Source organism: Agelaius phoeniceus, chromosome 2 (assembly GCF_051311805.1).
Source record: "Agelaius phoeniceus isolate bAgePho1 chromosome 2, bAgePho1.hap1, whole genome shotgun sequence".
NCBI classification, from domain to species: Eukaryota; Metazoa; Chordata; class Aves; order Passeriformes; family Icteridae; genus Agelaius; species Agelaius phoeniceus.
The window spans coordinates 117,950,022-117,974,055 of NC_135266.1; the positions used below are offsets into that span (position 1 = coordinate 117,950,022).

Below are 24,034 nucleotides of genomic sequence, written 5' to 3' on the forward strand. Positions count from 1 at the left end.
GCTTCTGCTTTCCAGGCAGTGCCCAGTGAGGAACTCGCTGTGGTCACAGTGTTACAACATCAAGGAAAAGCACTGCAGCTTCTGCAAACCAGGATGGAATCAGGAAGGCAGTTTGACCACACTGCTTCTCATTCTCCTCTCAGGGGACTCCCACCCATCTCCTGAACAGGCCACGGGCTGCTCTCCAAGAGCCCAGGCACCAGTCCCACTGACCCCTAGCTTCAGCCCTCCACAAACAGAGAGGTGTGATCCTTCCATGATCGCTGCTAGGCAACATCAAGGAGCCCAAACCAAACTAACAGAAACCTGCACAAAATCACCACACTTGCAAAGTGACTTTCTAAAGAATTGGTCATGTACCTCTGGAGAAAGCCAGAAAGCCCCATCTGCAGTGCCAAGAGAAAAACAACAACATTTCAAGTCACTATTTGTTAAGGATTAACAGCCAAGAGCATTTTAAAACACCATCTGTAAAAAGCCATAAATCACAGACTCTCACAAGAAAGGTGAACAATTGCATGATTTTGAAGGGAATACATCAGCCCTCCTGGTTCTACAGAAATGGAACCCCAAAGGTGAACAATTCCATGATTTTGAAGGGAATACATCAGCCCTCCTGGTTTTAGAAATGGAACCCCAAAGGTGAACAATTCCATGATTTTGAAGGGAATACATCAGCCCTCCTGGTTCTACAGAAATGGAACCCCAAAGGTGAACAATTCCCTGATTTTGAAGGGAATACATCAGCCCTCCTGGTTTTACAGAAATGGAGCCCCAAAGGTGAACAATTCCATGATTTTGAAGGGAATACATCAGCCCTCCTGGTTTTACAGAAATGGAGCCCCAAAGGTGAACAATTCCATGATTTTGAAGGGAATACATCAGCCCTCCTGGTTTTACAGAAATGGAGCCCCATCAACATCAATGGTGTTTTCAGGATAACCTGGTTCAACATGCATTCCCCCTTGATCCCAGATGCAGAGATCAGTTTCCCAGTTTTAACACCTGGCAGGGTCAGATCACACCAAGTCACCATGTGGGCTTTCTGGGGCCGGGCTCTGTCCATGGTGTGCTCACAGGGACCATGAGACAGCACATTTCAGCCAGTGCCTACAGCTCCCAGGTACAACATGGGACTCTGAGCTGGGAACAAAACCACAATCCTGACATCACGTGCATTCCCTTCAGAGCCAGACTTCTAACTTACACTAGATGAGACAAAGTCCACACAACTGTCATTTTAAAAAGTTTAGAATCTGAAAAATCTGAAAAAAAATGTGGAAAATTTAGGAACACAATTTGGTTTTGATCTTTTAAGACTAAGGTTTTCAAGGGTTTTGTCAGATTAGGACTGTTAGATTTCTGGTACTTAAAGCTAACTCCTGAATATTACCACAGAGGTGACATCAAAAGCAGAAAAGAATCACCACTTTCACCTATTAAATTAACCAACCAAAGCACTAGTTTATTACTTTTGATACCTCTTTTTTGGACACTTTTTTGGCTCAGCTCAGGATGCTGGGGATGAGGAAACCCTGCCAGATTGCTTTTCAGGCCTGCTGAGACCTCAAAACTGGACTGTGTGGGAGGATTTCCTCACTAAGAAATGGTCTGAGTGTCACTGCTACCCATGGCAATGAACAGCCACCAGGGTGCACACAGCTTACTACAGCTCCCACTGCAGCTCCAGGCTTACTACAGCTCACATAGGTTACAGGAGCTCCAGGGAGCCCAGGTGTGCTCCCCCTGCTCCCCCTGCCCTGTGCCCAGCCCTGCGGTGACACTGAGCCCAGGTGTGCTCCCCCTGCCCTGGGCCCAGCCCTGCAGTGACACTGAGGTCCAGGATGCCGTGACACTCACGGCTCCATGTTTTCCCAGACAGAATGTTCTCCGTGGCAGGGACAGGAGCACAGACAGCTTAGCACTCATGTGGGATGAGTCACCAGCAGGAGAGGGAGAGAACACACTCCTGCCCAGCCAGGGAAGCCTTTCCAGGGAAGGCATCACAGAGAGCCCTGTTTCAAAGGATAAATGCACTGCCCACTTCAGAAAAACAGGTCTATGACACCCTCCCACTGAATTCCAAACACATCAGCAGTGAAGCTGCTGACATTTAAACCCAGGTGCTCTCACCAGGCTTTGAGAAGGATCCCCACACTCCAATAACCCAAAGCCAGGACCGTGCCGACCAGGGAGGCGTTAAATGCACAAAGGAAAGCCAAGCATGGCTTAGATGTTTCAGTCACAGCAACATCAGTTAATCCACACAGAACAGCTCCAGAAGCATGGCCTGGGCTGCTCCCACGTTCAGACTGAATGGTTACACAACCACCACCTCTGAACTATCCCTTCACCACGACCTGGCTGACTGGAACAGCCCATGGCACACTCTGAACATCACCCAGCACCTGAGCCGTGCAGCATTGCCTACGCAGGCTGAGCTGAATCCTCTGGATCATCCTGCAGAGCCTCACCAAGGGCACGGGGAGGAAGGTTAACACAGGTATCCTTCCCTCAGCACAATGACACGTGTGCTTCCCTTAAGATGACACAGAAGAGATCAGTAAGCTTCCATTCCATTCTCAGAGCCCATTTCAAAGCTTCCATTCCATTCTCTTAGCCCATTTCAAAGCCAAATTTCTGTACATGGATATTCCAGGAGGTGCAGTTCTCTAAGGCCCTCAGGACTGAGCCACATGAATCCATTTTAATGCTAAAATGTGTTTCACTAGGCTGTGCACGTATCAGCCACTCTACACACATGTAAGAATTATGATCAGGTATAAGGCTAAACATGTTACTTCATCTCCAGTATTTACTAAAATATTTGGGAAAATCTCTCACAGTTTTGAGGTCAGCATTGTAAATTTTTGTAGTCTGAAATGTGGCAGCACCATCATCAAAACCCAGAAGTTCTTGACAGTTACAAGTGATGCAGTTCTGGATTTAAATTGATGTACACTTGATCTGCCCATTCTTCTACCTGTCCACACAGACTTTACAAACATGGCAAACCCTCCCCAAGGGACAGCAGTATTGCATTAACTTGCTCTATTGTTTGTACAAACACCTGTAAGTTTGTACAGCTACAGACTGGACTCTTCTGGCTGGATCCTGTGACATGACCAGCAAGACAGAGAAATAACACTTGACAAATCTTTCCAAGTACTAATCATTGTACTCCTTTAAATATGCACTAAAAAGAACAGATACCAGATGGGAACAGCAAGCAGAACAAGAGAAGAAAGAAACCTGAGCTAGGGGACTCCTGGGCCTTTTCTGCTGACAGTTTAAGACTGTGATCTCCCAACCATTAAGAAAAGTACCAGCACCTAAAGAACTTAGGGAATTACATGGAAATAAAACAGAGAGAATTAAAGAAAAATGCCACTGTAAATATTCAGTGGCAAACTACGCCCTTGGAGCAGACAGAAAAGGAGTAACCAGTTTGCTGGTTAAGCTCACTGAAAATAGTACTCAGTAACTACTTGCAGCTGAGGATGGACATTTGCTGTGACCTGACCTACCAATGAGAACCCCAAGGACACTGCTGTGCAGATGAATAATGAGCTATCCCTAAGCACAGAACACAAGAGGAGAGAGGCTTCCAAACCTCTTCAGGTCTGCCTTCCTCTGCTGGGTAACAACAAGGTGGGGAAGTGGGCAAGAACTCGGAAATGAGCTTGTATTTTTGGGAAAGGCCATTTCTCCGGGTGCCTGCAGTGTATCCTGGCACAAGCAGTGACTTACTGTTCCTTTTTGAGCAGAACCTTCAGGAATAAATAACTTTTCATCTGTTAGCCCTTAAGCAGGTCAAGCATGTTCCATAATTACTAAACACAGGATAAAACAACCTGTTCCACAAATCTTTGAAACATTGCATGACTTGCACTGAACCTGTTTGCTGCCTTTATGACTGGACACTTATCCCCAATGCACACCACAGTGCCTTATCCAAAGTCAAGGGGATCACTTAAATACATGCTAAGCAGAAACTGTACCAGGAAAAGAAAGAGTAGAATTTCAAAAACAGGAGCAAAGCACCCACTGTTCACCTGGAGCATCACACAGCTGCAGCAACCACATCCATCACTGCCTGGCCTCCAACAGGTGCTGGCTAAGGAGAGAACTGCTGCCAGGCAAGGAAAGCCTGCTACACAAGAGCGAAAACCCAGCTCAGAAAAGCTGTGCAACCAGGTGCTTTGACTTCCTAAAGAACACAAACATATTTTATCATTCTATCTATTTTAAAAGTCTATGTACAGGCCTTAAGGTTCTCTTCTTCACTTCTCATTTTAGTGTTCTCCAACAAAACAAAAAAAAGGGAGGGGGCAAAAATTTAGGGAACTATCTCATGCATTTTTCGCTTAAGACATGTAAAAATAACTTTGCAATGCAAGACATCTTGCTCCAGATATTACTCATTTTCTTACAAGACAGAGCAATACTGAGTCTAGAGGGAGGTTAAAAATACAGGGACAAAATAAAGCTAAAGAATCAAAAAAGCCATCAAAAATCACACAAAATGACATAAAACCAAATTATGATCTAACATTTAAGAAAAGGGAATTTATTGCTATGAAATGCAACATCAGAATTAGGGTGAGAATCAGTGAGTTACCATATGATCAAAATAGGGTTGTTCAGAACCCAAGAAACAAGGTGAAGTTGGAGGCAATTACAAGAAAATTTAGTGGACGTGAAAATATAGATGTTTAAAGAAACCTAATGAAATGTGCAACACTCTCTCTCAACAAATGAAGATAAGAAAATGTCACTTTTCTCATTCAAACCAGGAGCCTCTCCATTAGCAAACAGAGCAGCAGCAGAATTGCTTGTCTCCATTTCCTGAATAAAATGGCTCACACAGTGTCAGGTGTGCCACCTCTCTGACAGGGTAGGTATGAAAACAGATGGACTCACAGAGGACAGCCACGGCTCCGGACTCGAACATGAGGCATTCCTCTCTGCTCCTGGTCTCCACCATCACGCTGAAGGGAGGCGGGTCCAGCTTGTGATACACTCGGAACCCTTTGCTGAAAGCCATCGTGCCTCACCACGGGCAGCCCTGCAACACAGGAGGGATGGTGTTAGTGACACAGCTTCTGATACTCAGAACCCTTTGCTGAAAGCCATCGTGCCTCACCACAGGCAGCCCTGCACACACAGGATGGATGGTGTCAGTGACGGTTTGAATCCTTTTCCAGGGATTTAACGTGTTCGGCAAAAACTAACAACACAACCTCCTGCTCCCTCTTTCTACCTCAAGAGACTTACTTGATCTAGGCCCAAAAAAAATACAGGGATTACCTAAGGATGGCATAAGAGTGTTTAAAACCAGAACTAGCCAGAGAAACACCCCTCAAAATCTGGATTTATTTAAAAGCCTGCTTAAGGCAACTAGAATTTTACAGAATCCCACATTGGTTTGTGTTGGAAGGGACCTTGAAGTTGACCCAGTTCCACCTCCATGGGCAGGGACACATCCCAGGTTAATCCAAGCCCTGTCCAACCTGGCCTTGGACACTTCCAGGGATGGAGCAGCCACAGCTTTTCTGGGCACCCTGTCCCAGGGCCTCAACACCTTCTCAGGGAACACACCTAAATCTAATCCTACTCTATTTTAGTTCAAATTTCTTTCCCAAAACTTGATAAACAGGATTTTTCCTAAGGGAAATAAAAAACATAAAATGTTTTCCAGCTACCAGCAATATGGAAGAGTAGCAACCACCTTAATGGTAAACTAGTGCCAAAAGGAGAGGGAGAGCCTTCAATTTTTAGATCTATTTTACCAATTCTGCCCTTGTACAAAAGGACAGGATATTTTAACCACTGAAGCCGTCAAGACATTTTTAATGACCGTACAAAAATGTCAACCTATTTTTGGCTTTTTCCCCCCCGTTCCTGAACGAAAGCAGCGTTTGATTTGGCTTTAAACCCTGCCCTGCGGCGGCTGAACCATCGCAGTGCCGTGCTGGTGACGCTGCCCGCCAGCAACACGCGAGTGCGATCCTAAAAAACCCCACAGAACTCGGACTGCAGCAAACCATAAACAAACGCGAGAGCAGCCCGATCTCCGTGCTAAGGCCCGGCGAACCCTCGCACAGAGCGAGGATCTCTCACTGCGGAGCGGGGCCTCCCTCGCCGCCAGCTCCGTGCCCCCCGAGCAGCGCGCACCGCCCGCCCCGGCCTCTGCCCGAGCCCGCCGCAGGGACCGCCCGGCAGCGCCCGCCCGTCCCGCACAGCGCAGGGACCGGCCGGGCCCGTCCCGCGGGAGCCCCCCCAGCCCCGGGCCGGCCCGCGGTGCCGCCCGCTCACCGTGCGCCCGCCCGGCCGCCCCGCCCGGTGCCGCGGACCGGCGGGATCCGCTTCCTCCCGGCCCGCGTCCTTCCTCCCTTCCTTCCTTCCTTCCGCACTGCGCCGCCCGCCCCGGAGGGGAGGTGCCGGGGGCGGGCGCTGGGCCGAGCGGGGACGGAGCCGTGGATTAAACAAACCGAGCGCGGCCAGGCCCGAGCCCGCCGCGGGATTACCGCGAGGAGCAGAGCCCGAGGGACGGGCTCAGGAACAGCCGTGAGGACGGAGCCGCCTCCGAGTCACCGCGCCGGGCACAAGGCTGCCATACTCACAGCGCTGCCACACTCACAGCGCCGGGCACACTCACAGGTCGCTCCGTGCCCCCCGCAGCCCAGCGGTACCGCCCGCAGCTCCCGCTCCACGGCCCCTGCAGCCCCCGCGCCCCCCAGCCATGATGAGGTTTTATTTTTCTCCCCCTCCCAGCTATGGGGCTTTTTTTTCTGCCGTGGTCCCATCCAATCTCCAAGGCAATATTCATCACCAAGCTTTGGGTGCAGACCAGGCTGCAGCCAGGGTCTATGCCAGGATCGAGGATTTGTTAGGAGAACTACGCTCCCCATCGCTCCCACCCCTAGCGCACCGACACGTCCCTTCATCTTAACCCCGCGCGCCATTTTATGGTCACATTGCCCAGCCCCCGTTGCGTCATCGCCCCGCCCCCGAACCGCCCCGCCCCCTCAATGCCGCGTGCTACGTCACAGGCCACGCCCCGTCCATTCTATCCGTCTATATTTCGCTATACCTATATACATATGTGTCTGTCTATCTCTATACCTATATACACATATGTGTCTGTCTATACCTATATACATACATGTGTCTGTCTATAGGGTGCAATAGCGGAGGGTGAGAGTGCGCAGGTAATCCCCCCACGGTTAACCAGGGAATTCCCGCCCCGGCGCAGCCAGGGATGCCTGCAGTCCGTGACAGGGACGCTCACAGCCCTGACCGAGGCCGCGGTGGGTGGGCTCGGGGGCAATACCAGTGCAGAGAGCAGCAAGAAAGGCCAAAAAAAGCCCAAAAAAAGCAGCAAGAAAGGCCAAAAAAAACCCATAAAAGGCAGCAAGAAAGGCCAAAAAAAGCCCAAAAAAAGCCCAAAAAAAAGCAGCAAGAAAGGCCAAAAAAGCCCAAAAAAAGCCAAAAAAAAGGCAGCAAGAAAGGCCAAAAAAGGCCAAAAAAAGCCCAAAAAAAGCAGCAAAAAAGGCCAAAAAAAGCCCAAAAATACTGCATGGGCACATGTGTGTGCTGTACCCCACACATCCATAGGGATTGACCTGAATGACCCACACATGGCTGCATTTGGTATTTATTGCACATTCTGACATTTATTGCACATTCTGACATTCATTGCACATTTATCCTGGTTATGCCTTCTGACACGTGGCAGTTTGCTCATGCTCTTGCCTTGGGCTGATGACAGGATCACAGCAGGAAATGGAGGCCAATCCCAATATTTTGTAACCAAGAATAATTCAGCCCCAGAGTCTTTTGGCCCTTTGGTTTCCAGCGGTTGATTTGCTGTGTGTGCAATGCTGGGGCTCCCATGGCCAGGCCATGACCATGAATGATGGAAACTCTGGGTGCTTCTCTAAACATGTGCAATATCTGCCCTGGCAGGGGCTGCCTTGGTGTGTGCCCCGTGGCACTGCCAGCTTTCCCTGGCACAGCCAGGCCATGATTTTATCCCGGCCTCAGTCACAGGGACTGCAAAGGCTCTGAGGGCACTTCAGGAATATTGTTCTGCTACTCTGGCACACAATTGCTCAAATACAAACGGATGGCGTGGAAGGCGCCGTCTGTGGCTTTTGTTCTGCCTCTTCTTTCTTGTTTTCCTTTCTTGTTTTCCTTTTTTCTGCCAGGGAGAAAGGCAGCGACACATTGGAAATGACATTGTCACCATCATATTTCAGGAAGGTGCAGAGTCTTCTCCCGCATTCCAGCCATCCAGGATTCCCTCTCATTTTACACCCATCTTTTTCCTGACATTTTCTAATTTTTCTTTTTTATAAGATTTTAATTCTGCCCTGAATTCCTCCCTCTCTGCTGTTTATGGAAGTGAAAATTATTTTCCCAACAGAGTTGCATTCTTGCATTCTTGCCCTTCAGCTTCCTAACTAGGAGTTTCCAAGTCTGCAACATCAAGCAGTGTTTGTTAAATCCCTCAGAAGATAAGGGAAAAGCGGGAATGGGAGTTTGAAATACTTTTATTGAAAGCATTTATTTGTATCCTTTCACAAATCTAATTTTATACCTTTTCAAAAAATACAAAGTTATAAATACATTTCTCTTGGTTTTGTAAATTACTTTGGCATTAAATTTTGGCATTTTACTCAATATTGCCTTTCAATGTTTAGATGCTGTTTCTTTTAAATTTGGATTTTGGATCAGTATTTCTCAAATGTTTCAGACTATTTACCATCCATGCTCCAGTTTTTTAACAGCCTGTGGTTTGCAGACTTTTGGTTGAAAGCATTTTGCAGACGATGTGATTGCAAAAAGCAGCAGCCAATATCTTGGAATTCCCATGGGCTCACAGTAGCAGTAACCTGTAGAGCCCAGCCTGGCCCGTGTCAGACCGGATGGAATGGAATGAGGAGAAATAAATGCAAAGAAGAAAATTCTCATTTCTGTCTCTACTCTGTTGCTGAGTTTGAAAAAGTTATCACAGAGCTTAAGACTTCCACATCTCGTTCTCAGGCAGTGAATGTTCCTAGAACCCACTTGCTAGGGGTGAACGGAAATTAACAAAGTTGGAAAGAATAATAAAAATCTTTACTTATCAAAGGAACCTAAATACTAAGAAGAATTGTTTACCACATCAACATAACTCTGCAATAGAGCATCGGCCTTAGTAGAACTTGCACTGGGAATCGGGCGGGACGCGGCAGCGGGAGAGCCCCGAGCCGGGCGAGCTGAACGGGAGGCGGCGGCGCTTGCCCGCCCGCCCTCAGGGAGCCGAGCCGAGGCGAGCGGAGCCGAGGCGCGCCGAAGGCACAGAGCGGCTGGGAGCTGGGCCGAAGCGAGGCGAGCTCGGCCGAAGAGGCGAATGCAGGCGCCAAGAGCCGAGTTGAGGCGACAGTAGCCGACAATAGCCGACAATAGCCGACAATAGCCGACTCGAGCCGAGCGTCTCCGGAGCGAGCCGAGCTCCGCCGAGCGCCGCAGCATCCCGGGCAGGGCGAGGCGCCGGGCCGGGCTCGGGGTGCAGCCGGGGCTCTAGGAGGCTTCCCCGCCTGTCCCTCTCTCTAGCCCTCCTTCCTTCTCCCCGTATTCGCCTTCTCTCGCTCCCTTTCCCCCATTCCCTCTCCCCCCGCAAAGCCGGCTCCTTCCTGTCTTGTCCCTACCCCGCTGCTCCCTTCTGTTCGCCCTCTCTCCTTCCTCTGCCCAGCCTCCGTGTACCCTCGTCTTTCCCTTCCCGTGCCGCTTTCCTGCACAGCCCGAGCTCCCTCGCCGCCCTTTGTCGTGCCCTGCTCTCGCTCCTCTCTTCCCGTGCCCCCTTTCCTTCTTTGCCCCGCAGCCGCGGGGCTCGGGCTGCCGGAGAATAAAGCCCCGAGGGCCGGAGCCCGGCGCCCCTGGGCCCTTGCGGGAGTCCCCGCGCGGGGCCGGAGGCTCTCGGCGGATCCCCCCGTGCCGCTCAAGCAGCGCGGCCGACAGCGCCGGAGCTGCGGCTTTGCCGGCATCGCGCTGAGAGCGGCCCCCGCTCCGTGCCGGGCCGTCCCCGCCGTCTGTGCCGCTCCCTCTCTCGCTGCCCCTGGCCCGTGACAGCGAGGCTGGGCAGGAACCTCAAGCCTTCTGGGGGCTGCCCCCCCTTTCTTGTTGCAGCAGAATCCCTTGCTGGGGCTATGCACGTGTGGGAAGGGCTTGGGGGAAGCGCTGCGCTGCTGTCCGGGGCAGTCGGATTCGTTCGGAGCCTTCTTTGGGGGTCAGGGAAAGGCGGGGTGAAGACTCGGGGCTCTGATGCCGTTGGGGGCAGCCCAAGGTGCCCAGGAGAGGGAGCCCCACGGCGGTGCAGGAGCAAGTGGGGGGCGGGCGAGGGGCGGGGGTCACGCTGGGTGCCGTCCCCCAGAGGGACCCAAAGCTGCCACCAAATGCACAGGGAAATTGCATTCCAATGTCTTGGAACAGAGGTTCATGGGAAGTTTTCTCAGCTCTCTAAGGCACGGAGCCCTGGAGCCAAGTCAGCCTGAGCTGCTGCGTGCTTGCTGTGAGCCTTGAGGTGAGCGCACATCGTTGCCGGCTTGGGATCGATTGAAATGCGCTAAGGAAACCAGCTCTGGGAAGGGAGGGAGGGAGGGAGGGAGGGAAATGCTCTCTTAACATGTGCCAATTCTTCTGTCAAACTCATCAGGGCAGGACAGCGTTCAGACTGAAAGTGTAAGAAGATGTGGAGGGAGACAGAGAATCTGACAGGAGCACCGGACTCACAAGTGCACGAATTTTGCTTTTTGCTTGGATTCAAACTCGGAAGTTGTAAGGAATTTGGGAAGGAGAAGGGACATTTCAGAAGGAGACGAAGAAAAAGAAGGTGTTGTTGTTACAGCCCTGGCAAAATCTTTGGTTCTAGCTAATAAAGGAAGTTAGTTGAAATAAAAAAAAGAAAAAAAGTGGGTTTTTTTCCTTCACTGTTGTATTCGTTGGTGGTAGATGGTGTGTTGTTTTATTTCTTGGTCTTATTAACTCTGTGTAAATAGTTTTTTGAGTGAAGCTCACTTTCTGGATGGGTTGGTTTGTATTTGAGGTAGGATTAATTTCAAGAGGTTTCTTTCCTAGACTTCTGATAGGTATTACTGGGATTTTGCTTTTGTTTACTGTATGTATCAACAGAGAGATTTGGTAGGGCCAGCTGGGCTGCTGGAGTTTTGGGTGCTAATTTATTAGATGGCTTTTATTCAACACAGAATAATTATGTAAGTTAACAGCAAATTACCCAATTTATCTAGGTATGCTACCTAAACACAATGCTTTATGTCTTACCATTTTTCTGTTCTTCTGCTCCAAGTAGTTGTGTCAAAAAAGAAAGCGCTGTTATTTTTCTGAAGAGCTTTCTTCTATAACAAGGCCTTTACTCCCTTTGAATTTGAGTCAGAGGAGCCAAACAGCTGCAGCTGCTCTGAGGGCTTTTATATTCGGTGGGATTAGCCCCCTCCCTTTTCCCAGGCATCATGGGAATGGGAGGCAGGCACCATCAGGGGTATATTAACCCCAGCTTTTGCTGAGGGGCTTCATTCCCTCTCTGGGATGTGCTGGGGTGAGAGCTCTCCTGTCATTTCAGTGAAGAGCCTCTTTCAGCTTAGCTTGCTTTCAGCAGGCATTTCTGGGCATCTAAAGCAATAGAGGCTTGGAAGATCCTGTGAAGAAAATGGCATGGAATACAGGGAGTATTTAAGGTAACGATTTTGGATTTTGTGTTTAGGGGTGATAAAGCGTATTTGCAATTTCTGGTTTTGTTCTTGTTTTGTGTTTTTATTGTTTTTAGGAGGTGCACAGCTTGCAGAGATCCCAGGTTGTGTCAAGCACAGCACTTCTTTCAGCAGATTCATCATGTCACAGGAGGCATCTGCCCAGTGTTAAAAATGATGTTTGAGATTGAGGCTTCAGGTGAGTTGAGGGTTGTGACTGGGAGAGGGAGGGTGAGCAGGTATCCAGTTAGGAGTTATTGGGGGGCAGGGGGGTTTGCAGGCAGCAGGGTGAGAAAGGGTGTTTATTTGAGGGCCCCCCCACACAAGGCTTTTCAGAAGCATAGCAGAGGCATTCCCATGTTTTCCTCACACAAGGTCATCCACTGCACTCACAGGAATGCCATTTCACTTTGCTTTTCTCTAACCCAGGTGCCACTGATAATAAAGGCCACAGCCTTGGAATCAGGATGAAGGTGGAGCCTGAAGGAGCCAGGCACACTCAGGAGAGGGCAAGTAGCTGACTTGCTGGGATTTGGCCCACATAACTCTGAACTCATACTTTGGTTTTGGTTTTCTTTATTGTAGCTGACCGAGAGGCTAACAGGCCATCACGGGGCCCTCCGAGGCAGACTGATTTCAGGTGCAACGTGGATTCACATCACTGATCATCCAAAAGATAAGTCGGGGGCCATGGCCTGGAGAAGGGAGAGCAGTGGGTTGGGAGTTCTTGGGACAGATTGAAAAATTAGCAGAGGGAAAAGCAATCTTCTCCAAGGGGCCTCTTAGGACAGCTAAAGGGAGAGACTCCACATTTGATGTCAGCGTGCAGGCGGGCAGGGCAGAGCAGTTCCGGTCCACGTCGTGTTGTCCGGTGTACTGTGTTACCTACTGTGTCTTTGGGGTCCCTTTTGCCTTTTCCCCTCGAGGCCCTCACCACAAGCATAATGTGTCGTGTTTAACGTCCCCCCGTTTGTCACGTTCTGTGTCACGGGTGTCTGCACATGTTTGTGCCGGAGCTGCTCTGCCCTGCCGCAGAGGCTGCTGCAACAGGACAAGGCTCAGGGACACGCAGTTTGTGGGGTGTCGCCGGATCTAGATGATATTCCTAGATAGACAGAAGATATTTGGAGCTGTGGAGATATCTTGCAGCCCTTTGACGTTTGTCCTCGCTTTCTTTCAGATGCAGAAGGATAAAATCCAGAGCAAAATCCATCCACCCATCCTGAGTGAGGAGGTTCCCCCGAGCAGGTCAGTCACCGTTTGTCTCTGCAGGGAGAGTGTAAAGTGTGACTCTGTTACAGCTCTGTTCTTTTTCTTTTTAGGAAGCAAAGCTGGACATCAGCAGGCAAGGTGAGATGGGCAAGGTGAGCATTGAGTAGCGTACAGAAGCAGTTAGTTGTTATTGCTCCAGTCTCACTTTCCGGTGCAACTCTAAGCATCTGTTCCTGTTTCTGCGCTTTAGGCAATCCACTCGGAGTACGCCAAGCCCCAGTCACCAACCGGCCGACGCACCAGGTTTGCTGCTCTCCCGAGCCCTGCGGAAGAATCACGGGACTTGGCAATGAAGCCTCTGCCTTTTCTGTTTAAAGGTGTCACCAGGGCAGCCTTCAGCAGTGGCCGAGGAGTTGCGGTGAGTCAGGGAAGTAGGGAGGAGGAGCGAGGCTCCGCTCAGGTTTCAGCAGTGCCACATCACCTCGTCTCCTCTTAGCCCAGGTGTGCCCCACGACGATGGCGTCAGCCTCCGAGTGCGGCTGAAGCGTGCGGCCCCAGGAGCCGGACATTCTTGGGAAAAGAGTGAGTGGCAGAATTGTTGGGTTTTGGCCAATGTGCTGCTGAGGTTATGCATTGATATTTTGTTTACTTTATTGGAGCAGATGAAGAAACAACAGGAAGTTGTTTAACAACAGTGCCAGCAGGACCTTCCCAGATGTCAAGGCAGCCTTCCTTTGCACCTGACACAGGCCGGCATCCCCAGATGTCTGAGAGATAAGTAGAGGGCTACGACCCACAGAAGGGATGAAACCAGGGTGCAGGGCAGGGACCCACCGGGAGGGGTTTTTGAGTCCACTTTGGAGACGGGGGTGTCCACGAAGCGGCCCCTTAGGCCTGGGGGGGAAATAAAAGCAAAGTATCACTTTTGATCTCAGTGCTGAGGTGCGCAGGGCAGAGCAGTGCCGGTGTGTACTGTGTCATTTGTCTATTGTGTGTTCTGTGTGGTTGGATGTGTCATGTCCTTTACCTTAGGCCTTTGAGGAGCCTAGCAGAAACCCTGGCATCATTGTTAGCATCTGTAATCTCTACATTCCTTGGCCTGGTACCCAGGCCATTGAACTTTTGACTCGGGAGCTCCAACAGGCATCAGAATTGCATCTCTCTTTGGAAGCATCCAGTCAGGTGGCTTTTCAGGTCTTGTTCTGAGCTGCACGGACAGCCGTGCTCCGCAATGCTCCATTTCAACGGATTAGGCTTTGTAAGAATGCGAGGTTAGGGAGAGGATTCTGACCGTAGGATTCCTGGGTATCCATCTTTGCAGTTCTTGGAATAAATCATTCAGCCAGCATCTTCCTCCAGGGTTCTCTGAGCCTCATCAGTTTGCCATCTGTCTCATCTTGGTCATCTCCTTTTGCATTCTCTGAGTCCTTGCAGCCACTTTCCTTGCCAGGAGCTTTCTGTTCCTGTTGTGTCCCCCCTGTCTGTCACGTCCTGTCCCGTGTCACGGGTGTCAGCACACACATTTGTGCCGGAGCTGCTCTGCCCTGCCGCATAGCCTGGTGCAGTAGGAGAAGTCCCTGGGAGTTTGTAATGTGGGGTGTAGTGGGACTCTAGATGGGATTTGTAGATGGACACAAGACGTCTGGAGCTCCTAAGTTATCCTGCAACAGTTTGACTCTTGTCCTAACTTTTTTTTCAGATTCAGATGGATTAAATGTGTGCCAGAGGGCCCCATCCCAGGTGAGGGGTTTCCCCCGAGCAGGTGAGGCACCGTTTGTCTCTGCAGCAGAAGTGTATATGGTGACTCTGTTACAGCACTGTTCTTTGTCTTTCTTTTTAGGAAGCAAATGTGGATACCAGCTGTCAAGGTGAGCAGTGGAGAGCAGTAGTTGTTATTGCTCAGGTCTCAATTTGTGGTGCTGCTCTAAGCTTCCGTTCTCCTTTGTGCACTTTAGGCAATCCACTCGGAGTATGCCAAGCCCCTGTCACCAGCCGGCCGATGCTCCGGGTTTCCTGCAAGTGTGAGCCCTGTGGATGCATTACAGGACTTGGTGATGAAGCCCTGAACTTTTCTATTTAAAGGTGCCATCCAGGTGGCCTCCAGCAAGTGCTGAGGAGTTGTGGTGAGTCAGGGAAGTAGGGGGGAGGAGCGAGGGTCCACTCAGGTTTCAGCTGTGCCAAATCACCTCATCTCCTCTGAACCCAGGCGTCCCCTGTGGCGACGGCCTCGGTCTCTGAGCGTGCCCGAAGGGTGCGGCCCGAGCAGCTGAGCGTTCTTAGGAGCACGGTGAGTAGCAGACTTGTGGGGTTTTGGCCAATGTGGTGCCACGATCAGGCATTGATGTTTGGTTTTCTTTAATACAGCTGTCGAAGAGATACCAGCCCGGTGCCAGCAGGACCTTCCCAGCTGACGAGGTGGCCTTTCTTTGCACCTGAGACCGGCATCCCCAGATGTCTGAGAGAGAAGTAGAGGGCTACGACCCCCAGGGGGGATGAAAGCAGGGTGCTGGTTTGGGAAATACTGGGAGGGGTTTTTGAGTCCGCTTTGGAGGTGGGGGGGTGTCCATGAAGTGGCCCCTTAGGCCCCATAAAAGCAAAATCTCACTTTTGATCCCAGTGCTGAGGTGCGCAGGGCAGAGCAGTCCCGGTGTGTATGATGTCCCTTGTCTATTGTGCCTTGTGTGTTGTTTGGGTATCTCATGTCTCTTACCTTAGCCTTTTCAGGGGCCTGTCAGAAACCTTGGCATTGTTCTTATCCTCTGTGATCTCTGCATTTCTTGGCCTGGCACCCATGCCATACAACCTTTGCCTGGGGAGCTCAGACATGTATCAGAATTGCATCTCTCTTTGGAAGCATCCGGTCAGATGTCTTTTCAGGTCTTGTTCTGAGCTGTATGGACAGCTATGCCCTGCCAGGATCCATTATGGCAGATTAGGACTTGAAAGAATGTGAGGGCAGGTAGAGGCTTCTGACCGTAGGATTCTCGGGCATCCATCTTTGCAGTTCTTGGAATAAATCATTCAGTTAGCATCTTCTTCCTTCAGTGTTTTCTGAGCCACGTCAGCTTGCCATCAGTCTCACCTCAGTCATCTCATTTGGCATCCTGTCGTTGCTCGCAGTAATCCTTTTTGCCAAGAGATTTCTGTCTGTGTTGTGTGCCCATTGTTTGTCGTGTCCTGTCTGTCCTGTGTCACAGGTGTCTGCACATATTTGTGCCGGAGCTGCTCTGCCCTGCTGCATAGCCTTTTGTAATAGGACAAGCCCTGGGGAGTTGAAATTTTTCATGTGGGGTGTACTTGGACTCTAGATGCTGTTCCTAGATTGATATAAGGTGTTTGCAGCTTTTGAGTCATCCTGCAGGTGTTTGACATATGTTCTAACTCTCTTTCAGGTGCAGATGCATTGCATCCATGGCAGAGCACGCCATCCCGGGTGAGGGGGTTCCCCATAGCAGGTCAGTCACCATTTGTCTGTGCAGGGGATGTGTCAAGTGTGACCCTGTTACAGCGCTGTTCTTTGTCCTTATTTTTAGGAAGTATAGCTGGATCTCAGCAGTCAAGTTCAAGAGGGTAAGGTGAGCAGTAGCCTTTCTTGTTGCTGAGGTCTCAATTCCTGGGGCAAGTCTAAGTCTCCATTCTCGTTTTTGTGCCTTAGGCCATCTGCTCGGAGCATGCCAAGCTCCCATCCCCAGCTGGCCGACGGACCGGGTTTGCCGCTCTCGCGAGCCCCGCGTTCCGGGCAGCCATCAGGAACCGCCGAGGAGTTGCGGTGAGTCAGGGAAGTAGGGAGGAGGAGCGAGTGTCCGCTCAGGTTTCAGCAATGCCACGTCACCTCCTGTCCTCTTAACCCAGGCGCACCCCACGACGACGGCGTCGGCCTCCGAGCGTGGCCGGAGCGTGCGACCCGAGGAGCCGGGCCTTCTTAGGAGAAGGGTGAGTAGCAGACTTGTGGGGTTTTGGCCAATGTGGTGCCACGATCAGGCATTGATGTTTGGTTTCCTTTGATATAGCTGTCTAAGAGACAACGGCCCGGTGCCAGCAGGACCTTCCCAGCTGACAAGGCGGCCTTCCTTCGCACCTGACATGAACTGGGCTTTCCATATGTCCAAGAGATAAGTCAAGGGCTACGACCCACAGAGGGGATGAAAGCAGGGTGCTGGGTTGGGGCTCCTGGGGGGGAGGGGGTTGAGTTGTCTCTGGAGATGAGGGTAGCCAAGATGTGGCCCCTTAGGCCACGTAAAAGGCAAGTCTCACTTTTGATCACAGTGCTGAGGTGTGCAGGGCAGAGCAGTCCCGGTGTGTATCGTGTCCCTTGTCTTTCGTGTATTATGTGATGTTTGGGTATCTCATGTCTCTTATCTTAGCCCTGTGAAGGACCTGTCAGAAACCTTGGCGCCATACTTAGAATCTGTGATCTCAGTGTTCCTCAGCCTGGTGCCCAAGCCATAGAACCTTTGACTCAGGAGCTCCAACAGGCATCAGAATTGCATCTCTCTTTGGAAGCATCCAGTCAGGTGGCTTTTCAGGTCTTGTTCTGAGCTGCATGGACAGCCGTGCTCCGCAATGCTCCATTTCAACGGATTAGGCTTTGTAAGAATGCGAGGTTAGGGAGAGGATTCTGACCGTAGGATTCCTGGGTATCCATCTTTGCAGTTCTTGGAATAAATCATTCAGCCAGCATCTTCCTCCAGGGTTCTCTGAGCCTCATCAGTTTGCCATCTGTCTCATCTTGGTCATCTCCTTTTGCATTCTCTGAGTCCTTGCAGCCACTTTCTTTGCCAGGAGCTTTCTGTTCCTGTTGTGTCCCCCCTGTCTGTCACGTCCCGTCCCGTGTCACGGGTGTCAGCACACACATTTGTGCCGGAGCTGCTCTGCCCTGCCGCATAGCCTGGTGCAGTAGGAGAAGTCCCCGGGAGTTTGTAATGTGGGGTGTAGTGGGACTCTAGATGGGATTTGTAGATGGACACAAGACGTCTGGAGCTCCTAAGTTATCCTGCAACAGTTTGACTCTTGTCCTAACTTTTTTTTCAGATTCAGATGGATTAAATGTGTGCCAGAGGGCCCCATCCCGGGTGAGGGGTTTCCCCCAAGCAGGTGAGGCACCGTTTGTCTCTGCAGCAGAAGTGTATATGGTGACTCTGTTACAGCACTGTTCTTTGTCTTTCTTTTTAGGAAGCAAATGTGGATACCAGCTGTCAAGGTGAGCAGTGGAGAGCAGTAGTTGTTATTGCTCAGGTCTCAATTTGTGGTGCTGCTCTAAGCTTCCGTTCTCCTTTGTGCACTTTAGGCAATCCACTCGGAGTATGCCAAGCCCCCGTCACCAGCCGGCCGATGCACCGGGTTCCCTGCATGTGTGAGCCCTGTGGATGCATTACAGGACTTGGTGATGAAGCCCTGAACTTTTCTATTTAAAGGTGCCATCCAGGTGGCCTCCAGCAAGTGCTGAGGAGTTGTGGTGAGTCAGGGAAGTAGGGGGGAGGAGCGAGGGTCCACTCAGGTTTCAGCTGTGCCAAATCACCTCATCTCCTCTGAACCCAGGCGTCCCCTGTGGCGACGGCCTCGGTCTCTGAGCGTGCCTGAAGCGTGCGGCCCGAGCAGCTGAGCGTTCTTAGGAGCACGGTGAGGAGCAGACTTGTGGGGTTTTGGCCGATGTGGTGCCACGATCAGGCATTGATGTTTGGTTTTCTTTAATACAGCTGTCTAAGAGACACCAGCCCGGTGCCAGCAGGACCTTCCCAGCTGGCGAGGTGGCCTTTCTTTGCACCTGAGACCAGCATCCCCAGATGTCTGAGAGAGAAGTAGAGGGCCATGACCCCCAGGGGGGATGAAAGCAGGGTGCTGGTTTGGGAATTACTGGGAGGGGGGGATTTGAGTCCGCTTTGGAGGTGAGGAGTGTCCATGAAGTGGCCCTTAGGCCCCATAAAAGCAAAATCTCACTTTTGATCCCAGTGCTGAGGTGAGCGGGGCAGAGCAGTCCCAGTGTGTATTGTGTCACTTGTCTTTTGTGTATTATGTGTTGTTGGATATCTCATGTCTTTTATCATAGCCCTTTGAGGGGCCTGTCAGAAACCTTGGCATCAGTCTTAGTATCTGTACTCTCAGCGTTCCTTGCCCTGGCGCCGATGCCATGGAACTTTTAACTCGGCAGCTCAGACAGGTATCAGAATGGCAACTCTTTTTCGAAGCATCCGGTCAGATGTCTTTTCAGGTCTTGTTCTGAGCTGTATGGACAGCTGCACCCTGCAAGGTTCTGTTATGATGGATTAGGACTTGTAAGAATGTGGGGACAGGTAGAGGCTTCTGACCGTAGGATTCTCGGGCATCCATCTTTGCAGTTCTTGGAATAAATAATTCAGTTAGCATCTTGTTCCTCCAGGGTTCTCTGAACTTCATCAGCACGCCATCAGTTTCACCTCAGTCCTCTAATTTTGCGTCCTCTCGGTGCTCGCTGTCATTTTCCTTACCCAGAGATTTCTGTTCCTGTTGTGTCCCCGTTGTTTGTCCTGTCCTGTGTCACGGGTGTCTGCACACATTTGTGCTGGAGCTGCTCTGCCTTGCTGCATAGCCTGGTGCAATAGGAGAAGTCCCGGGGACTTGATGTTTGTAATGTGGGGTGTCGTTGGACTCTAGGTGGGATTTGTAGATGGGCACAAGATGTCTGGAGCTCTTAAGTTATCCTGCAGCTCTTTGATTTTTGTCCTTTCTTTCAGGTGCAGAAGGATGAAATCCAGGGCAGAGCCCCTCATCCCGGGTGAGGGGATTCCCCCGAGCAGGTTAGTCACTGTTTGTCTCTGTAGAGAGAGCATAAATGATGGCTGTTAGAGCAGTCTTCTTTGTCTCTCTTTTTAGGAAGTCAAGGCCAAGTGGGCGAGGTGAGCATTGAGTAGTGTACAGAAGCAGTTGTTTTTGCTGATGTCTCAGTTTCTGGTGCAGCTCTTAGCATCTCCACTTTTTATTTTAGGTGGTCCACTTGCCATCTATCCTGGCCGGGCATGCCCATTCCAGCTGTGTGCAGCTTAAGGTATCAGAGTGGCATCCTTGTCAGATTTGGGAGGTTGTGTTTTCGCAGTTTCTCAGCATGCTTTTCTGCTTTGTTTCTTTGCAGGTGCGGTCGCTGCCCTAGGCATGCCAAGGAACAGAGGAGGGCAGGTGAGTCGGTGTTTAGGCAGGCTGACTCATAGGTGAGTGTTACACAGCAGCATGCTAAGTGTGTACCTATTCTTTTTGCAGGTATCTTCTGGGCACCCTCTGGAGTCAAATCAAGATTTGAGGTGAGCCGGGGCAGGGGTGCGGAGGAGTCCCGGGGATTACTGTTTTTGACGGCAATAGTCACCTTTTCTGTTTTGTCTTAGGTACCCTTAGGAGCCTCGTAGCCAAAGGTTGGAAACGACAGCACCGAGGCACACACGGAGCATGTTTCAACATCCACGTCGGACCAAGGATGGATTTTGTCTGCTCCTTTTCCAAAAGCTAAGTGTCGGGGCCAGCAGTTGGGAGAAGGGGAAAAACCTTTACTATCACAGAGGGCAATTTGATGTCAGCTTAGCGGAGAGGTCTGTAGTGGGACCAGCTCTCTGGAAGAAAAGGGAGAGGATTTCTCCTCAGCCTGACCAGAGCCTTTGCCGGGCAGGGCAGTTCCGACCCATCTCAGGATTCTCGTGAACTTTGCATCGTCTCCGCCTTCCTCGGCCCGACGTCGTCACGGATCTTTCCCCCGAGGAGCTCGCCTTCACGTCCGGAGCTATAGCCACGGTCACCTGGCCGTCGGCTTCCTTCTCTAGGCTTGCTGAGCCTCTCGAGCATCCTCTTAACTGCTGTGGCACTAACTTCTTTTAACGAGTTACATTTCATCATCACGTGCTATTGTCATAGGGCTTCCTCTCCTTTGGCATCATCAGCCTCTGGCACATCTTGCGCTAGGCATCTCGGGTGCCTAAGGGGACAGTGCCAGGCAGTTGCCACTTGTCTCTGTGTTATGTCACCCGTGTCTGTGTTGTCCGTGTCTGTGTTGTCCGTGTCTGTGTTGTCCGTGTCTGTGTTGTCCGTGTCTGTGTTGTCCGTGTCTGTGTTGTCCGTGTCTGTGTTGTCCGTGTCTGTGTTGTCCGTGTCTGTGTTGTCCGTGTCTGTGTTGTCCGTGTCTGTGTTGTCCGTGTCTGTGTTGTCCGTGTCTGTGTTGTCCGTGTCTGTGTTGTCCGTGTCTGTGTTGTCCGTGTCTGTGTTGTCCGTGTCTGTGTTGTCCGTGTCTGTGTCCGTTGTCTTCCACGTCATAGGCCTTTGTTACGTCTCAATGCTTTATTGGCACTATTCTGTGCCGTATAGGCTGTATTCTACTCACGTTCCTTTCTGGATATCCCTTATTCTGGCATCTTTACATTTTTACTCTTTGAGACAGGAATGTCTCAAACGGACAAGATGTTCTCATCCATCTTCCTTCTCACTACCAGCTTTGGTAGTGCCTTTTTTTCCATGCCATTTTCTTGGACTGCTAGAGGGAGTGTCTTGCACCCTCCTCATGTGACTGCAGTACTTCTATAGGTTCCATCTTCTGAAGGGTATAGGACTCAAGAATTCATCTTCCAGCGAGTTATCTCAAGTCCTGGCTTATATTGCGTGTACCTGTGCTGACTTATACTGTATGTACCTACCCTCTATGTACACTTGCACTGTATGCATCGACTTACATTGTTGTGTGTACTTATATTGTACCACTTATGGTTGGAGCTGCCCTGCCCGGGCACGTAGTCACAGTCAGGTAGAAGAGTTATAAAAACTTTACTGTTCATCTGTCTTTTATGGGATTTTGGGTAGAAAACTTATTGGTTCAGAGTGGAGACAAGTCCTAGCTGTCAGATAGCCACTCGTTGACCGCTTCCTGTCGTCTCACAGGTCCCCAAGGCTACCGATTTCCCCAGAACCTACCAACTGACGTCAAGGAGCGCAGCCAGAAGATGTGTGGCAGCACGTTCTTCAGCGTCTCGAGTAAGGGCCGCAGCGAGCGTGTAAGTGGGAAGAGCGTGTGAGCATGTGTGAGAGCATGTGTCTGTCTGCGTCTGCTCATCTCTGCATGTGTCAGCGCATGCCGACTGGATTACTGGATTTAACCTTGTGTGTGTGACTTTTGCTTTTCAAGTTTTTCAACTCATTTTTAAATTTAGAATAAAAAATCCCCAGCTGGGTTTCCCCCCCGCCAGCTGTTTTTTTTTCCTCGGTCCCAGTCGGTCTGTGAGGTGACGTTCATCACCAGAGTTTGGGCGCGGACTGTCCAGGGACCGGGGTTTTTGTCAGGCAGGAAGATTTTTTTGAGGCTTCCGGGAACCACGTTCCCGAGGACCAATGATTGCTGGGGTGTAATTTAGCAGTTGTGATGAGAGGGATGGTGACTTCGTGTGTCATCTGAAGGGGGTGTTAATTGTAGATGAGTGTTGTTTTTTGTGTGCTTTTGTTGTTTTGGGTTTCCTATAACAATAAATCCACATGTAAGGAAAATAGAAAAAGGTTATCATCTTGTGTTAATATGTGTGTTGTATTGCTCTGTATTGCAGGGTGAGCACAGGGTGAACTCTCTCCTCCTTGCTGTGACACCTGGGCTGGCAGGGATGACACAGTGACCTCGGCCGGCCGATGCTGCCTGTGCCATCACCTGGCACTGACGTGTTTGATGAAAATCCTTTTGCTGGGATTTTTCTCCTGAGAAGCCTCAGAACAGAAATGGAACCAATTACGATCTGCTGGCTGTGGAGTGTGGGCTGGAGATGGTTTAGCAACAGGGGCATCTTGGATTAGTCTCCTGTGCAGTGTCTACTTGATGACCAATCATGGTCCAGCTGCGTCGGGGCTGTGAGCAGTCCCAGGTTTTTATTATTCATTCCTTTCCAGCTTTCTGATGTCTCCTTGCTCTTTTAGTATAGTTCTACTATCTCATTTTCTTTTAATATAATAGAGATCATAAAATAATATTTCAGCCTTCTGAGAGGTGGAGTCAAGATTCTCGTCTCTTCCCTCGTCCTGGGGACCCTCAAACACCGCCACAATCAGCAGCCGAGCGGGTTTGTGCGAGCCTCTCAGTAACCCTCGGCCGGTCCCGAGTCGGCAGATACTGGGGGGCAGCCCTGACACGGCCGAGAGCGGGGAGACACTCTCTGTGCCCCGAGGGTGCTGAGGGCACCTGGGCTGGGCCCCTGTGCAGCACAAGAGACACCAGAGACAGCGGTAGATGATAAAGGGCTGACTCTTAGCAGGGGTTAATCCAAGGTTTTATTAGGAGTCCCAAATGAGCTCCTGCACCTCAGGGGCCTCCTGCCAAGCCCCAGGGAGATGTGCCAAGGTTACATTTAAAGGGAGGTGGAAACCGAAAGTAGATAACATTTTACCAACCAGTAAGTGACCCTAAGGGATGGATGCTGGGGCATAGACATACAGGACAGCGTATGGGGCAAGGCTCGGGGGGCTGACCCCTGGCCTCTGGCTAATCACTGGATGACTTGGACCGAAACTTCTGCATGGAGGGGATGGGAGGCTGAGTCATTGACAGAGAGCCAGGGTGGGGGTTTGGGGATGATCTCATCCCGGGAGAGGGATAACACAGGTAAAGGGAGGGGGGTACAGTTTGGGATAAACCATTTGGGAAAAATATGGGGATACAAAACAAAATGACTTCAAAGTATTATAAAGTATAAAAATGCACTACAGCAGGTTTGGGCAGCACCAAATGAAATGTAATAAAATGCTTTAAAAATAGAAAAATTAAAAATAAAAATTAAATAAAAGTAAAAAAACAAAATGAATTTAAAATAAATGAAAAACAAAATAAAAACTGTAAAGTGCTGTAAGAGTTCCATAAAAGGTAGTGCCGTAATGCAAGACCCTCAAACACCACCACAATCACCAGCTTGAGTTGGTCTGGGCAGCACTAAATAAAAAAAAAAATAAAAACCTTTAAAAATAGAAAAATTAAAAATAAAAAATAAATAAAAAATAAAATTAGAAAAATAAAATAAAAGCTTTAAAAATAGAAAAATAAAAAATAAAAAATAAAAATTAAATAAAAACTTTAAAAATAGAAAAATTAA

The 24,034-nt window shown here is 50.1% G+C and overlaps 2 protein-coding genes and 1 long non-coding RNA gene across 25 annotated transcripts in view; 2 read left to right on the forward strand and 1 right to left on the reverse strand.

Moving 5' to 3' along the window:
• The window catches only part of SYNJ1 (synaptojanin 1), a 48,444-nt gene extending 41,825 nt beyond the window's left edge, over positions 1-6,619 (reverse strand). For 3 of the 10 annotated variants that reach the window (XM_077174645.1, XM_077174650.1, XM_077174641.1), the window contains exons 1-2: positions 6,319-6,615; positions 4,924-5,068 (exon numbers count right to left, since the gene is read on the reverse strand). In XM_077174645.1, the coding sequence (XP_077030760.1) occupies positions 4,924-5,047 (124 nt within the window). In that variant the 5' untranslated portion in view covers positions 5,048-5,068; positions 6,319-6,615. Of the gene's footprint in view, positions 1-4,923; positions 5,069-6,318 lie in introns of all 10 variants that reach the window. The other 7 variants (XM_077174648.1, XM_077174644.1, XM_077174651.1 and 4 more) reach the window with 6 other exon arrangements.
• A 3,738-nt stretch (positions 6,620-10,357) lies between these two features.
• On the forward strand, positions 10,358-12,262 carry LOC143693498 (uncharacterized). 2 transcript variants are annotated; one of them, XR_013181204.1, is made up of 5 exons: positions 10,358-10,570; positions 10,703-10,879; positions 11,660-11,741; positions 11,831-11,952; positions 12,183-12,262. It is a non-coding gene; the product is annotated as an uncharacterized LOC143693498 (long non-coding RNA). The 2 variants fall into 2 exon arrangements; XR_013181203.1 differs by having other exon boundaries at positions 11,663-11,741.
• Positions 12,263-12,343: 81 nt separating this feature from the next.
• LOC129135208 (uncharacterized) lies at positions 12,344-23,798 on the forward strand. Of its 13 annotated transcripts, none has more exons than XM_077174654.1 (15): positions 12,344-13,001; positions 13,076-13,103; positions 13,343-13,383; positions 13,462-13,547; positions 13,628-14,705; positions 14,806-14,833; positions 14,921-14,934; positions 15,048-15,088; positions 15,172-15,252; positions 15,330-15,468; positions 16,358-16,420; positions 16,499-16,540; positions 16,621-16,734; positions 16,818-16,898; positions 16,976-17,104. In XM_077174654.1, exons 10-15 carry the CDS (start codon positions 15,458-15,460, stop codon positions 17,079-17,081), a joined length of 417 nt encoding a protein of 138 aa, XP_077030769.1. In that variant the 5' UTR covers positions 12,344-13,001; positions 13,076-13,103; positions 13,343-13,383; positions 13,462-13,547; positions 13,628-14,705; positions 14,806-14,833; positions 14,921-14,934; positions 15,048-15,088; positions 15,172-15,252; positions 15,330-15,457; the 3' UTR covers positions 17,082-17,104. The 13 variants fall into 10 exon arrangements, 4 of the variants coding, with proteins under 4 accessions (XP_077030769.1, XP_077030772.1, XP_077030771.1 ...); XR_013181123.1 differs by having other exon boundaries at positions 16,499-16,535; XR_013181122.1 differs by having other exon boundaries at positions 15,330-15,380.
• The last annotated feature ends 236 nt before the right edge of the window (positions 23,799-24,034 follow it).